Source organism: Epinephelus fuscoguttatus, linkage group LG7 (genome assembly GCF_011397635.1).
Source record: "Epinephelus fuscoguttatus linkage group LG7, E.fuscoguttatus.final_Chr_v1".
Classification (NCBI taxonomy): Eukaryota; Metazoa; Chordata; class Actinopteri; order Perciformes; family Serranidae; genus Epinephelus; species Epinephelus fuscoguttatus.
Genome location: NC_064758.1, coordinates 25,352,620 through 25,367,535, shown reverse-complemented (window position 1 = coordinate 25,367,535; position 14,916 = coordinate 25,352,620). Strand labels below are relative to the sequence as shown.

The 14,916-nt window shown below is 39.1% G+C and overlaps 1 protein-coding gene across 3 annotated transcripts; it reads right to left on the bottom strand.

Annotated features, from left to right (window-relative positions):
• Positions 1-322: 322 nt before the first annotated feature.
• On the bottom strand, positions 323-14,064 carry tnnt2a (troponin T type 2a (cardiac)). 3 transcript variants are annotated; one of them, XM_049582409.1, is made up of 12 exons: positions 13,953-14,064; positions 10,122-10,178; positions 7,398-7,427; positions 7,105-7,126; positions 4,389-4,452; positions 4,155-4,271; positions 3,990-4,067; positions 3,769-3,879; positions 3,567-3,676; positions 3,308-3,398; positions 3,161-3,201; positions 323-579 (listed from the first exon to the last, which is right to left on the bottom strand). In XM_049582409.1, exons 5-12 carry the CDS (start codon positions 4,440-4,442, stop codon positions 546-548), a joined length of 636 nt encoding a protein of 211 aa, XP_049438366.1. In that variant the 5' UTR covers positions 4,443-4,452; positions 7,105-7,126; positions 7,398-7,427; positions 10,122-10,178; positions 13,953-14,064; the 3' UTR covers positions 323-545. The 3 variants fall into 3 exon arrangements, with proteins under 3 accessions (XP_049438366.1, XP_049438365.1, XP_049438364.1); XM_049582408.1 differs by lacking the exon at positions 13,953-14,064 and adding an exon at positions 12,438-12,495; XM_049582407.1 differs by lacking the exon at positions 13,953-14,064 and adding an exon at positions 10,294-10,526.
• Between the last annotated feature and the right edge of the window lie 852 nt (positions 14,065-14,916).

Below are 14,916 nucleotides of genomic sequence, written 5' to 3'. Positions count from 1 at the left end.
GAGAAGTTGAAAAGCAGTCAAAGGAGGAATGTCCTTTTCATTTTAAAAAGGATGTTCCCACCTGGATCAATGTTGAATAGAAATGATTCATTCTCCTCCAGATTTGTGTGTGTGTATTTACATGAGAGGAGGTCTGGGCGTTAGCCTGAGGAGCACCATGACAGCCTTAGTCATGTCAGAACCTGTCTGTGAGCAGGAAGATGTCTCTTCCTGACTTTGCTTTAGGCTTTCTGCACTCATGTCTTGAATGACACTTTATTTTTGAGTTCCAGGAAACTCATGCACCCACGCTCAAAAGTCTGAAAGAGCAAGAAGTCATTGATTGAACTAAAATGGTTTTATTTGCACCCATAAACACAGATTCTATCAGATGGGAATAAGAGGACAACAACAGAGTGAGATGAAGCTGGAAAACTGGATGTAATTGTTACTGTAGGTGATGGTATTAGTGAAACAGGTGGGACCGGGGTGTGGCAGGAAAGCTAGGGCTTGGTTTGAGGCGGTGGCTGCAGGACAGGGCTGATGATCACTCAGCTTGTCTACAGTTATTTCCTCAGGCCTCTTTTGGTCCTCTTGGATCTATTACAAAAAAGGAAGATTCACATGAAGCAAAAACATCTTGTTTGTCCAAGCAAATGCATATTTAGCCAACACTGACGTTGCAGAATCTTCAACTGTTCGTTGCAAAAATAACAAGGCAGTTAGCACACTGTGAGACATTCAAGTGCTCCCTCAGTGTGTCTGTGACAGGTGTGACAGCTGACCCGCCTGCCACACCCAGCCACGCAGCCAGCTCTCCCAGTTTGAGTGAGTAACAGAGCCTCGGGGGGCTTGTTAACTCCTCTTAACTACTCTGGCCTTAAACTGTCACTCAGTTCAGTGATAAGCGTTCAGAGAGCCTCCATGACAATGAATGAACACGCACACAGACACCTGATGGACTTCTGTTAACACCACCATTTAAATGAAAACACTGTTGCATGCTGGGATCAGTGCGACAAATTACAGCTCAGCTGTCACAACTTAAATGTTGTGTCTGTGACTCTAATAGATATCTATGTGACTACTGATGTCTGCAGTTTAAGCTATCAGATCATTTGTTTGTAGTCTTTCCAGTCACAGTGCAGCATGACCTCAGGGCTTGAATTCAAGACATAATTACTGATTTTTGTCACCTGGTTTTGAGCAAGTTTTCTCATCTTGGAATAACATGTCTGTGTATATTTAAATAGTATTGCATCTTACTCAGCAGTAGAACACAAAGGAAGATGTCTCTTATTATTTTCAGGAACGGAACGAGGAGCTATTTTTGTCCGGTGTCAATCGGACGTAAACCTTTGCATGCTTGTCCCTGCAATATTACTGCTTTCATTCACCACAAAACCATACCAGTATTTTCCCTGATATCTACCAGGTCTTGAGGCTGGAAATACGTGGTAAAGATTTCCCTGAATGTTAATCCCTGCTCTGATTCACACGTGACCCCTTGCAGGAATGTTCCTAAACATTTCAGACAGACTGCATGTATAAAAAGGGACTTTGCTGTCAACTGTGTACGTTTGGAACAACTCTTTTGAAATTAGTAAGAAGTACAAAGTACTTCATTTCGAGTGTAACCCAGCCATAGCTCTAACCTCAAAGGCGCACTCCACCAATTTTACACATGAAGTCTATTCATCATGAGGAATACTACTCAACCTGTGAGAGCAGGAGGTTACGCATATAACCTGTGTTCCCAGAGAGAGGGAAACAAATTCTTTTCTTTTTCTCTGAGGCCATCTCACCCACAGTTGGACACAGCCGTTTTGTTAATGACGCTAAACCTGTTTGACATTTGACATTTGAACCTGTCAAAGCAAAAAAACACAGGTGTAAATAATAACATCAACGATGTCTTGCCGGCTTCATTCCATTAGGTTTCCCAATAAGCCACATCAATGAGTGACCATGCAGAATACCAGAGCACTGGAACTAGCTCACCTACATGGAATGCAGCCATCATTACTGCTAGCAAGTCCACCTGTGCATTTCCTGCTCTGACAAAGCAAAATATCTGCTGTGAAAAATGGTCTACTGGCCTTGACAGGCACTTTAAGAGTAGTTCTTCAGGTTGGTCAGGCGAGGACCGACCAAAAAGGAAGAGTTGTATAATGTTGTCTGTGTTATTAGAGGGAGCTTTTGGGAGTGTTACAGGGCTTGACTCATACCCAGGACTAAAAGATAAGATATCTCAGCCTCAGTTTGTTATCTGTCTCTTTTAACAGTGTCTGTCTTTTCTTTTTTATGCATTCATGCTGGTGATGGCTGTGGCTGGAGGGATTATGTTTTCAGGTAGTCTGTCTGTCCCATTCTCATAAAGGCGATATCAAGAATGCCTTAAGGAAGTTCCTTTAAATTTGGCACAAGTATGCACTGTGAGTTAATGATGAATTGATGAGATTTTGGTGATGAAAGGTAACTGTCTTCTGGTTCATCTCATTCTCGTGAATGCAATACCTCAAGAAGGCCTTGAGGGAATGTCCTCAAATTTGGCACAAACGTCCACTTGGCAGTACAAACTTATTAGATTTTTTGTGATAAAAGGTCAAGATCACAATGTCCTGATTCATCTAATTCTAGTGAATGTGATACCTCAAGAAGGCCTTAAGGGAATGTCCACAAATTCAGCATAAATGTCCACTTGCACTTAAGCATGAGTAAATTAAATGTCAATTGTCAAAGGTCAAGGTCACTGTGTCCTTGCATCCATTTCATTCTCGTGAACACAATATCTCAAAAACCCTTTGAGGGACTTTCCTCAAATTTGGCATAAACGTCCACTTGGACTTAAGAATGTACTGATTAAATTTTGGTTTCAAAGGTCAGAGTCACTGTGGCCTTGCATCCATCTCATTCTTGTGAACACAATATCTCAAAAACCTTTTGAGGGAATTTCCCTCAAATTTGGCACTAACGTCCACTTGGACTCAACAACAAACTGATTCGATTTGGTGGTCTCATTCTCATGAATGCAATATCTCAGTCCTTAATTCTGTTATATGATTTAGTCTATTAGGTAGACTATGATTTTTGGAACAAAGTCTGTGATCAGACGTGCATTAGTTTAGTACATCTGTGTAAAAAGTGTGCGCAACATTAGGGAGAGAATGTTCCTTCTTACGTTTTCTGATGGTCGCTGACACGGTTCCTCAGCACATTAATCTGGAACAAAGAAAACATGCAAATTTTATTTCAAAGAGGTCTATTATATCCTGTGTGTTACTTCAACATTGTTTGTAATATGTCATATGTGTCCTGTAGCACATACATCATATTTCTGTCTGGTGATCTCGTACTGCAGTTCAAACTTCTCTGCCTCCAGCTGTTGCAACCACTCCCACAGCTCCTTAGCTTTCTCCCTGTGAGACACAGAAACACAAAAATGGGACAGTATGGTTGTTGTTGTTGTTTATGTTACATTGAGGGATTCTTTTCATTGTCATATGTGTATCAGAAATAATGTCCCTACTTTACTTTACTTACTTTATCTTTCCTATGGTAAAATAACACAATATATGTCCACCTACTTGAGTTTGTCCTGGCCCAAGTTCTCGATGTCCAGAGGCTTGTGTCTTTCGCTCAGGATCTTCTTCTTCTTCTCTCTCTCTGTCTGCCTCTTACCACTCCGTTTTTCAGTCTGTGGGGAGGTGAAATAAAACATGGCTCGGATCTACATCCTTCACATGTTAACCACTTTAACCTCCCACTATAAACCCTCCAACTGCTCACCAGCTTCTGCATGTAACCTCCAAAGTGGAGGCTGGTGAGGGTTTTCTTCTTCTTGGCGTCATCCTCTGCTCTCCTCTTGGCCTCCTCCTCCTCCTTACGAGCTCTCTCATCCTAAACAAACACAGATCCAGAGAGAAAGAGGACCAGGAGTGAAATGTTAGGAGGTGGCTCACTCAACTGATGCAGGAAGTATACATTACATAACCGCAACATGACTGTACCTCAAGCCGCTTCTGTCGCTCTTTCTCTCTCTCACTGCGGATTCTTTGCTGCTCTGCTCGCTCAGAACGACGCTTCTCCTGCACAGCAGATCATCACATCTTAGCAGATCTTAAAGCTGGCTTCACATTACATTATGTGCATTTTCTATAGCATGAGGCTCTTACAATCCTCTCTCTGAGACTAATGAGCTCTTCCTCTTCTTTCTTCCTGCTCTCAAAGTGAACCTCGATCAAAGTCTGAAGCTCCATCAGGTCCTTCTCCATCCTTTTACGATGGATATCCTACAGAAACACGGGTTTAGTGCTTTTTGTCCTTTATTGTACAGATGTATGATTCATTGGTTGCGCAGCATTAGGCAGACACCCATGCACAGTATATTCTGCAAGTTTGTCACTCACATCAAAATCCACCTTCTCTCCATCTGGGATCTTAGGGGGGATGAGGTTGGGCATGATAAATGGCCTGGAGATTAAAAAGGGAAGACAAAAAAACAAGACTGACAGTTAAACAGTCACATGTGAAAACAGACACTGTCACTGTGGATTTCACATGACGATAAATGCAGTCAGCAGGTTTAACATGCCAAATGAATGTTCCTTCAGTGTATTCATGTGTGTGTGGGCATGTCATGAATGCTTAGAAGCAGGTTCTTTAAATCAGTATTTATCAACTGTATGTTCCACAGTGTTACATGATGTACTTAAACTAACCATGATAATGTAGACAGAGACATTTGCAGATCAGAATTTCTAAACTGTAAATTTCAAGTCTTAACCATTTTATATTCTGGCATCTTCATTTAATGGCATTTCTAAACGCTGATAACTAATAGTTTTTGGTCATGCACAAATGTGCAGGGTTAGTCTTAGGGCTTTGGTTTGAAGCAAACACATTAAAACAAGTTAAACAGATATATTCTACAAATTCTAGAAAAGAATTAGAAAAAGAATTGTTTTTTTATGTATTTTATCACTCCAATTATTCTTTGTCGTACCTCTATTTGGTAGATATTCATGATCTAAATTTTGGAAATACTATAATGCTTCCCATAATGCTTTTGGGAACGTAAACAGGAAGTAAGATACAAAGACTTATGTTATAGACTAGCTTGTAAAACTTGAGCCCCGTTTTTTAGCCTATATATTTGTTGAAATTTTGGCAAAGTGGCATCATAAAACGTATGCCGAATTATTCATTAGAAGTTCCCCTTTACAATGAACCCATTGGTACAAAGATAACTATCACTGGATTACTTAAATGCTGAAGAAACTTTAAAATCGTGAATATTTTCAAGGGAGTTCTGCAGTGATGAGGGGCGACTTTCCTCTGATAAAAAAAAAAGCCTTTTAATGCTGGATGGACAATGGACATACTGATACCTCCAGGACACGTAAGTCACACTAAGTCTAAAAATACAAGTCTTATGTTTGTTCATATTTAAGAGAGTTATATCTCCGAAAAGAAGTGAGATTATGTTTGGCACAAATTGCATCAAACAAAAAGGGGTTTTAAGGACGTTAATTGCCTCCAATCATTGTGTGGCTGTGATTCATACAAAAAAACACATTTTAAAAACAATATATAATTCAGAATATTTCTTGTTCAGAGGCAGTATATTTGTACAGATTAAACAAACAAGTTATAAAGTGTTGAGTGAGCTTTTAGGGGTGCTTGTATGAGAATTTTCTGGACTAAGCTAGGCTAGCTGTTTCCACTTGTTGCCAGTCTGTGTGCTAAGCTAAGCTAAGCTAAGTTAAGCTAAGCTAACTGGCTCCTGGGACTGTATGATAAATGACATTAGGTTGGTATCCATCTTCTTATCTAGCTTTTGGCAAGAAAGCCAAGAATGTATTCCCCAAAATATCTTTAATTTAAAAGCTTTATAGAAAGTAAATTGCTATGTTTGTGTGTTTATTTGAGGCTATGTGCTTTGGGCTGAGTTTTATTTTGTAGTTTTCTATAGTACATTCTTAATGTTTGGTGATATGGTTATGTCATTGTTTTATTAATAGTGCTTATGTCTTGTTGTTTTTGCTTATGTGCCTTGCTATGTGCTTTTTGTATGGTTATATGCTTGCTCCGTGCTTATGTGCCCTTCCATGGATATGCCATCAGTCCACTTTTATCTGTGCTTCTGTGCTTTTGTATGTTATTTTGAATGTCATTTTCTTATGTACACATATACCATCAACCTGACAGGGACTGCAGATGAAAAAATTAGCCTGTATGGCTAAATCTAGCACATTTACATGACTCAAGTGATCATGTTAACTAATGTGCACTGTCCCTTTCTAAATAAAATAAACATAAATACAAAATTAGCCCTATGATAAATATTTGGATGACATAACAGCAGGGCTGTAATCACCTGTTTAACATTGGTAGGGGGACCATTGTCTTTTCACACCTACTGTGACCCATCCCTCCAGCCAGGTCTTGGAGGATTTTCCCCCAGGAGAAATTTTTTTTACTTAACAGCTAAACTCAACATTTTAGAGCTTTTGACGAGGAAAATCTTAGATCAGCGGTTTGAATGTTTTGATGACTGATTTCTAGATGAATGACTCAGCGTATGATTGAGGGCCGCACAGGAAAAGTGCACACACTGACTTTTTTATGATATTTTTTTTATGACTAACACTTTACAGAAACTATAACAGTCAGCTACAGATTTTGATACTGATTGTGCTGACCCACAGCAGTCGAGCAATGGCTTCTGCAGGGGTACGGCAACACCACTTGGACAAACCACACACAGAACTGCAGTACACTGTAATAGTAGAACCAGTGGTAATAATAATGAGAATTTATTAACTTAACTTATGATTAAGATTACATTGGGAGGTGCAAAGTGTCCTTTTGTAGCATAGCAAATTTATTTTTGTTTTTCTATTTTAATCAATTTTCGGGGAGGGGCATTTTAAGCGTATATTCAAATATGGCAATAGTCAATATTATAATTACTCCCTAGCATAACAGAACTGTACAGGAATAAACTTGTGTGTGTGTGTGTGTGTGTGTGTGTGTGTGTGTGTGTGTGTGTGTGTGTGTGTGTGTGTGTGTGTGTGTGTGTGTGTTTGTGTGTATATGTATACATCAGTGAGGATTACTCACTTGAATTTTGGTTTGGCCTCCTCTGTTTAGAAAGAAAATAAGAAAGAGAAAACACCAATAAGCCAGTCAAAACCACACACACACTCACCAAAATATTTCATAATCCTACCAGGAAGTGCCAGGAAGGTGTGACAATAGAGCTTGTGTGCGTGCGTAACAGTTGGGAAATTTTGTTCGGCAGAGAGTTCATCTGAGAACTCCAGTGCAAGTTGAGTACATCCAAGAAAAACTGACTGACAATGTGTAAAGGGTGCCAACAGTAATTTTGATGTAATTTAGATAAGCAGTGTTACCTTCTCCCTCCTCTGCTTCCTCTTCTCCATCTGAAAGCAAAATAAAATACTTGAGAGGCTTGTGTGAGTTTGTTAGTGTGTGTGTGTCAAATGAGTGCGCATCAGGGGACAGCTGTGTTTTAGGAGTGCTGACAGACATAAGTACATATCAGAGCACATGAAAAGAAGAGAACGACTGAAATAGAGCACTGAGACACTCAGGTACTGTTTGCTTATCTGTGTTGGTGTGTCCGTCAACAGTTAAGTGTTGCGTGCATCACATATCATAAATAGCATTCTGTCAGAGAGGTTGTCTAGATAATAAGCAGTCAGTCACCAAAGAAGGTATGGCATCTGTAACCTCTGAGTGACACTCAAAAATTTGGAGCAGAGCCTGTAAAGGTTAGGCTGAAAGGATGGTTTTACTGGTATTTGATCATATGAAGCACAGTGCTGAACAAACTGAAATTTTGAGCTGGTGATGATGATAGATAAAAAGGTACTAGATTTAATCACATGAGATCAATGAATGTCTGTTTGATTTTGTTTCAGTCCTGCTAACAGATGTTGAGATACTTCACTGGATAAATCAGAGGTTTGATCAGGTTGTGGGGGCTAGAGGAAAAGCCAGGGGATCACCAAAGTCAGTTGGATTTATACCATGAATTTGTGCGCAGAATTTCATGGCAAAATATGCAATGATTTGATATTTCAGTCTGGACTAAAGTTGTGGACTGACAAAACCATCCCTTGCATGACTTATAAAAACTTGATTTCTGCAACTTTTTTTTTTTACCATAAGTAGTTGGATACTGTATACCGTTGTGCTTGAGGTACTATTAGTGGCTGTGGAAGCTGCTTACACCACTGTACGCTGCATGCTGCTGCTAAATGATCTCTCTGTACGTCCGCAGACATTTGTATTGTTTGATTTTTAAGTACAAATCTCTGCTTGGGCTGGTTCCTTCTTACCTGTGTACATACATGTGTAAAAACCAAAACCAATACAGCCTGCGCTCTTACAAAATTTTACTGCTGTTGGTCTTCAAGGTTTGAGCTAAACTAGGCAAAAAAGCTTTTAAACACACTGATGAGTCTTCTTGAAATAATTTACAGACCTGAAATTGTCTGAGCTGATTACAAAGGGAGCATTTAAGTTAATGGATTGATGAAATAGCACTCTTGCTACTCATATTTTCTCTAAAACTTTTTTTTTTTTTTAAATGCACATTTTTATGCATTTAACACTTTTTTGTTGCATTTTAATTGGATGCTGTGCTTGCTCATTTCTGGATTTGACAGTTGTACTCATTTTCTTGTGTCTACTGTTGTAATGATGTTGACGCTGCCCTCTTGGCTAGGTTACTCTTGAAAAAGAGAGTTAAATCTTTTACCCGGTTAAATAAAGGACACATATTTTGGCAGGTCGAACAGTCCCTTTCTCCAGTTTGTGACACAACAGGTGACAGTTTATTCACACGTGCCTCATAGGGCGTTTGCTGATATGAAGCACGGATAAGGTGAAAATGTGACCTCTGACTAATATCACTCTCTTTTCATATGACTGGAAACAATAGAGAAAAGCACCTGAACGTTGCTGATTAAGAAAATATCAAATTCTGACTAATAGGCAGGTGCCTGAGGGCTGGGAGGGCAGAAAGACCTGGGGATTACTTCCACCCAGTGGCTATGTCTGGCGTGACTAAGAGAGAGGGAGACAACGAGGAAAACATGAGAGCTCGACCTCATCATGTCGCTGCAGACTGTCACATACCAAAGTGAAGTGTGACTGAGATAGCAGATCATTTTCCCGTGATGAGTGATGATTACCGACAATAAATTAATCATCATTGCTGCGTTGTTAACACCCGACACTACACTTAGTAACCAAAGCTGACACAGTATCAGCATTGACTCCATGTCTTCAGTTTAAATCAGGGTCTAAGTGGAAATGGGATCGAGCAGGGACCCCCTACTACATATATTGTATAAAAGTGAGCTGCATATGCGTATAATCTGGGCCTGCAGTAACGTGTAGGGTTGTCTAAAGCGCCATGTATGACCTCACTTGCTTGAAAAATTACAAAACTTCCATTGTGGCCCACATAAATGTACATACACTTGGAATAATGATACAGCCAACTGGCCAATATATTTGAATCAATGGTAACTGTTAGCCTCGCTGTTATGGACAGGTGCTGCACAGTGATTTAACGTTAGCTAGCCTATCATCAGTGTTGTGTACTGTATATTAGCCTAAATGTTTCCCAAAGATGGTTTCTGTCATTTCATATGGTTCTTATCAAGCTGTTGTATAATTACGTGTTCGTTTTCCTAATAACTGTGGTTTTAATTAGTTATTTGATGCTATAAAAAAGGGGGTTGACATCATGATTGACAGCTGTGTGTGCCAATCGGTGTACTGGCACTGCTTGCAATAGGTCGGACGGTTGTACGGGCAAGAACTTGAAACCAAAGAGGTCGGTACTGCACAAATGCTGGCTCCAAATGATATCACCAGCACAAGACGGTAGCAACTTTATCAAGGATATTTTGGCTTCAGTTTTGTATGGTGGGTGTAAGTGGAGATGCACTGTGCGTCTCTATATTTAGTCTATAGTTACGACCGTGGACGTAAAATTGTGTCAACTAAACTAGAAGTCTTTAGGCCTTGCTAACAATATGTTGAATTTATGTTTGTTAATGTGGATTCTCAGACATGCTTTTTCCCCTCCAACTCCTCACCTTGTTCTTCATTGGCCTCCCCCTCTGCAGCAGGTGTGTCCTCTTCCTGCACGGCCTCTGTCAGAGAAGTTAGTGACAGCACATAGTGACATATCAGAGAGAAACCTCAACACTCACTGGGTGTGATATTGACTCACTGCCTTACTGGAAGCATCGCTCCCTTGATAATGACCTGTCATTTTTCATAAGTTCGTAGTGAAAGGAATTTTAGGAGAAAGCAGCTGCTGAACTTAATTAAATGTGTTGTTTTCTCTTTTCCCTCATTCTTGCTTCCAGGAGCTTGTTCGCACTCTTTGGTGATGTGAGTTTGGTTGTTGGACTGACGCTGTATTAGCATAATAGAAAACAGTTTGTTCAGACACCATGGAAAACCTTGCAGAGAGATAACAAGTGTTCAGAGTGAGCTACCCACCTCTGGTATTTAAAGCAGACAGCACTCAAGAGCTGGTGAGACGGAGCGTGTGTGTGTGTGTGTGTGTGTGTGTGTGTGTGTGTGTGTGTGTGTGTGTGTGAGCGCATGTGTGTGTGTATTTTGGATGCAATAGATGTGATGGCACAATATCTTCTCAACTCTGACATGGGATCTGTTATCCTGTGATAAGGCCCACATTTAAAAACAAAAACAGCATTCACTGGGACACAGTCAGTTCAGTCAGTATTTGGGAACTTCAGATAAGAGAGAACAAAGTGGCAGAGTCCCAAATATTTGATCTCATCAGGTGACACTTGCGGAAATATCTCCATTATTGACGGCAAACACAGGCTGACTTTGTGGACCCAGACAATGTTTATTTGGGCTTCTGGTAGTTTACACTGCTAATCCAGAAAAGTTGGATCAGTCTTCCTCCACAGAGGACTGATCATACAGTTATTTATTATGAATAAATAAATGCGTACCTAAATAAATGCTGAAATAAATACATAAATAAAAGAATAGATACATCATCAAATGATGAAAAAAGTACAGAAACATATAATCAAAATAAATATTTTATAATTGTAGAATTGTGATTTAAATGACTGAACGTCTCTAACGTATTTATTTATTTTTATATTTCTATGTTTAGATTTATGTCTATTTGTCTGTGTAATGGGGTGGATGGTGCTAACCTTGCACTAAAGCAGCATTGGAATACAGACATAAATAAGAAATGCATTTATTTATATTTTATTTATTGATTAATTCATTTTTCATACTGTGTACATATAGTACCTGTCTCTTTGCTTGCCAAATGTATATTTTCAGTTCAGGCATTATTTTTCAATAATATTCCTGAGATGTCAGAACCCAGGATAGTCTGCTAGAATATTTAATTAATACTGTAAATTTTTAAGACTTTTTAAATTACTTTTAAGGACTTATATTTTTAAAATTACTCCGATGCTGATACCAGTATGGGAAATGTCTCTGATACTGCCTAAAATATTGGATCAAGTAGTATCAAATCTATGCTAGGGTTGCAGGGATATACCAGTTTCAGGGTATACCGTGATGTTAAAGGTGACGGTTATCATACTATGCACATTTGCTTATCTATGATATTGAAAAGAAAATGCAACTGGACATTGAATCTCCCATTTATTTTAGTTTTTTTTTTTCAAAGGGGAGACTTTTTACACATATTTCCATTAACAAAATGGTTTCACATTTCAGTTATAGTAATAAAACGTTTGTTCAAATGATAAAAATATAAAATGTGTAATACTGTGATACCGCGATATTTTCTGAGACGGTTATTATCGTACCGTGAAAATCTTATACAGTTGCAACTCTAGTCTATGCAGCTATTTGATTTATGACCTTTAAAGTAGTTTCACACCCGGATAAAATGGCAGTTTTCAGTTTTTTAATAGGGTAACATTTGCCGTTCGTAAAATGTCCGATATTTGGCAGTATTTTACACTGGAATGTCCTATTATTTCTGAGTCGTGACATAAAACAATGATAGCAATCATTTCACATGCATACAGGCTTAGTAGTATACACCTGTTCATTTTTATTTTTTTATGCAGTGGTGTAGGATTGGTACTCAGTATTGGCCAGTATGCAAGTTCAGGTATCACAGTAGGTATCGGGGAAAAAAATAATATTGGAACATCTTTACTTTAGGTTATATTTTGTATTGTAATATTTAAGGCCAGATACTGTGTAAGTGCACAGTGAACTTCATCACTCTACATGTGGTGTGTTTGTGATTAAAAGGTCATTGTTACAGGCAAAAGTTCCTGGCACTGGCACTGTGTCCACAAACACAGCCAACATTTTCCGTCTATGGAGAGTCTGGGGGAAAAAAAAGCTTTGAGCTCAAGCAGTACCTTCCTCCGCCGCCTCCTCCTGCTCCTCCACCTCCTCCTCCTCCTCTACCCCCTGTTCCCCTGCCGAGCAAAAGCACAGAGCCGTTAAGTGAGGCCAGTCAGCCAGCGAAGCAGCCAGCCGCATTCAAACAGAGAGAAAGAAAGAAAGAAAGAAAGAAAGAAAGAAGAGAGTTTTTCAAAGCATGATGAAATCAAGCATGAATGATTCTGTAATCATTCACAAATGTGAATCACACAGCCATTGTTGGGATGTTACTAAGTACATTTACTCTATAAGTACTGTATTTAAGTACATATTCGAGATATTTGTACTTAACTTGAGAATGTTATTATCATGCCACTCTCTACTTTTACTCCACTACAATTCACATAGTACCAACATATTGTGTTGTTACTTTACAAATAATATTTTTGCATTATTAATTGTTTCAAAGCTTTGTTATAAATTTAACTTCCCAACAGTATTAAAGCGAAGCTGAAATTATTATTTGATAAATTGATAAGTTGGTTGTAGGGGAACCTATTTTGGTGCTATATGGAACCCATCTTTTAAAGGGGGTACCATATAGCGACTTTTTCAAATATCGCTATATAGAACTGTGAGAGGTTACATAGTACTGTATTGTTTTTGTTTTTGAGCCTGGGGGCCCTTGAATGATACCATGGACGAGTCAAGATGCTTCTAAGTGACACGTTTACTGAAAATATAAATTGAGCATAGCGTTAGCTCAGGCAGGACACAATGTCAAGCTCAGCCCACATCCCAGCTACATCAGCTGATCTCAAACAGCCCAGTCAACTGGTGGATCAGCTGATAGATCACATGATTTTTTTCTATGCAACCAATTGTTGAATCTCATTCAGGACGCCTTATTTAAAGTGCTTTGTCCTGCCTACAGAACCATACCACCAAATACAATACTGCAAATGGACATAAAGTTTTCTTTGACTAAAGTGTTCCTGAATGAAATGATTATTAATCATTTCTTAGGAGTTGTGGGACAGGTTATCATGTCCTCTGTGGGGGATGCTGGAATATTTTTCATACTCATGCGGACAGGAGGTTGAGAGACATTCCTTTAGTGTGTTATCCTCTGGAAATACACTGTTTGTAGACTGTTTAATGTTGTGTTTTAGTCTTTCCATAGTAAACTTAGCTAAGCAGAAAAACCAATAGAGAACCTCTAGAGAACAATACAGGGGCTTAAAGAGTTCTTTGTGTGGTAGCTATATAGTACCCCATCCCATGCCAAAGAACCACTGAGGAACCAGTTTCTTCTGTGTGAAACATTTTTAACGCAGGACTTGTAATGGAGTATTTCTACAGTGTGGTATTAGTACTTTTACATCTGAATACTTCCTCCACCACTGACTCACAGCTGTGGTATTTTAACCACATGCACCCTGACTGTCAATGTTCATCATTCCACCTGTTGTTCTGGTAAGAGTCCTACTAAAACATGACCACAAATCCCTCATCGATGACCCAGAGCTTCATTTATAAATGTCTCATACCTTCGGCAGCCTCCTCTTCTGAATCACAGAGCCGGGAACACACACAACAGAAAGGACATACAAATGTGATCACATGAGGAAAAGTACAGCACGTTATACGCTCACAACTACCTTTGCTGTAGTGTTTCAACTAGTTCAATGCAAAAGAAGGAACAGGAAGAGGAAGTCATTATTGAAAACCTTGAAGAAATAACCTTAACATCCTGTGGATCTGCCAAAAAAAACCTACTGCAGTCTTTGACTCTACAAGGAAGTGTTTTGGTACAAACACACTTTGTGCTGCATTATGATAAGCCTCAAACCTTTCACTCATACAGTACTGTGTCTCGCTCATTTCAACTGTACGTACATCAGCTACAGTTATGGGAGCTGTTTACTGAACAGACATGCTGAGCATTTACATTTCATACATCAGTGACATTTTCATTCACAGGAGACACCATAAAAATGTCTTTACATTCCTTTGAGAACCACGTAACACTCCATAGCGTATACCGTAGTATCACGTTATTATATAATCCAAATGGATTACCTAAAGAAAACATCTGTCAAAACTACATGGGTTTAGTTTTAACAGTAGCTCATATCTGTCAGTGCTCTCATGATCATGTACAGTATGTGATGGTGAGTCATGATGAGAGTCCTTACCTCCCTGCTCCCTGTGAAAATCAAACGCGTATACATGAGTTATTATTCTCATATAAAGGCAGATGTACATAACAGTCCGTCATCACATTTTAACATCATAAAGGTGTCATTGAAATATATGTTAAAAAAAAACCCTGCCATTATAGTTGTCTAACATAGCGTATTTTTACTGTTCCACAAGACACGTACAGTACATTCATGCATTAACATGCATAAGAGGTTTTGTGTGATGCATAACAAATGAGAGCTTGAACCTACTCCTCGTACTCCTCCACCACCTCCTCGTTGTCAGACATGGCAGGGAGCGTTCAGGTGC

Bases quoted from the DNA above. Each gene is read 5' to 3' on its own strand.
- tnnt2a (XM_049582407.1), bottom strand. The intron at 3,880-3,989 runs GTACAGTCATGT...GTGTTTGTTTAG, and splicing joins AGCGACAGAAGCGGCTTGAG to GATGAGAGAGCTCGTAAGGA. The intron at 3,399-3,566 runs GTAGGTGGACAT...TGTGTCTCACAG, and splicing joins TTGGGCCAGGACAAACTCAA to GGAGAAAGCTAAGGAGCTGT.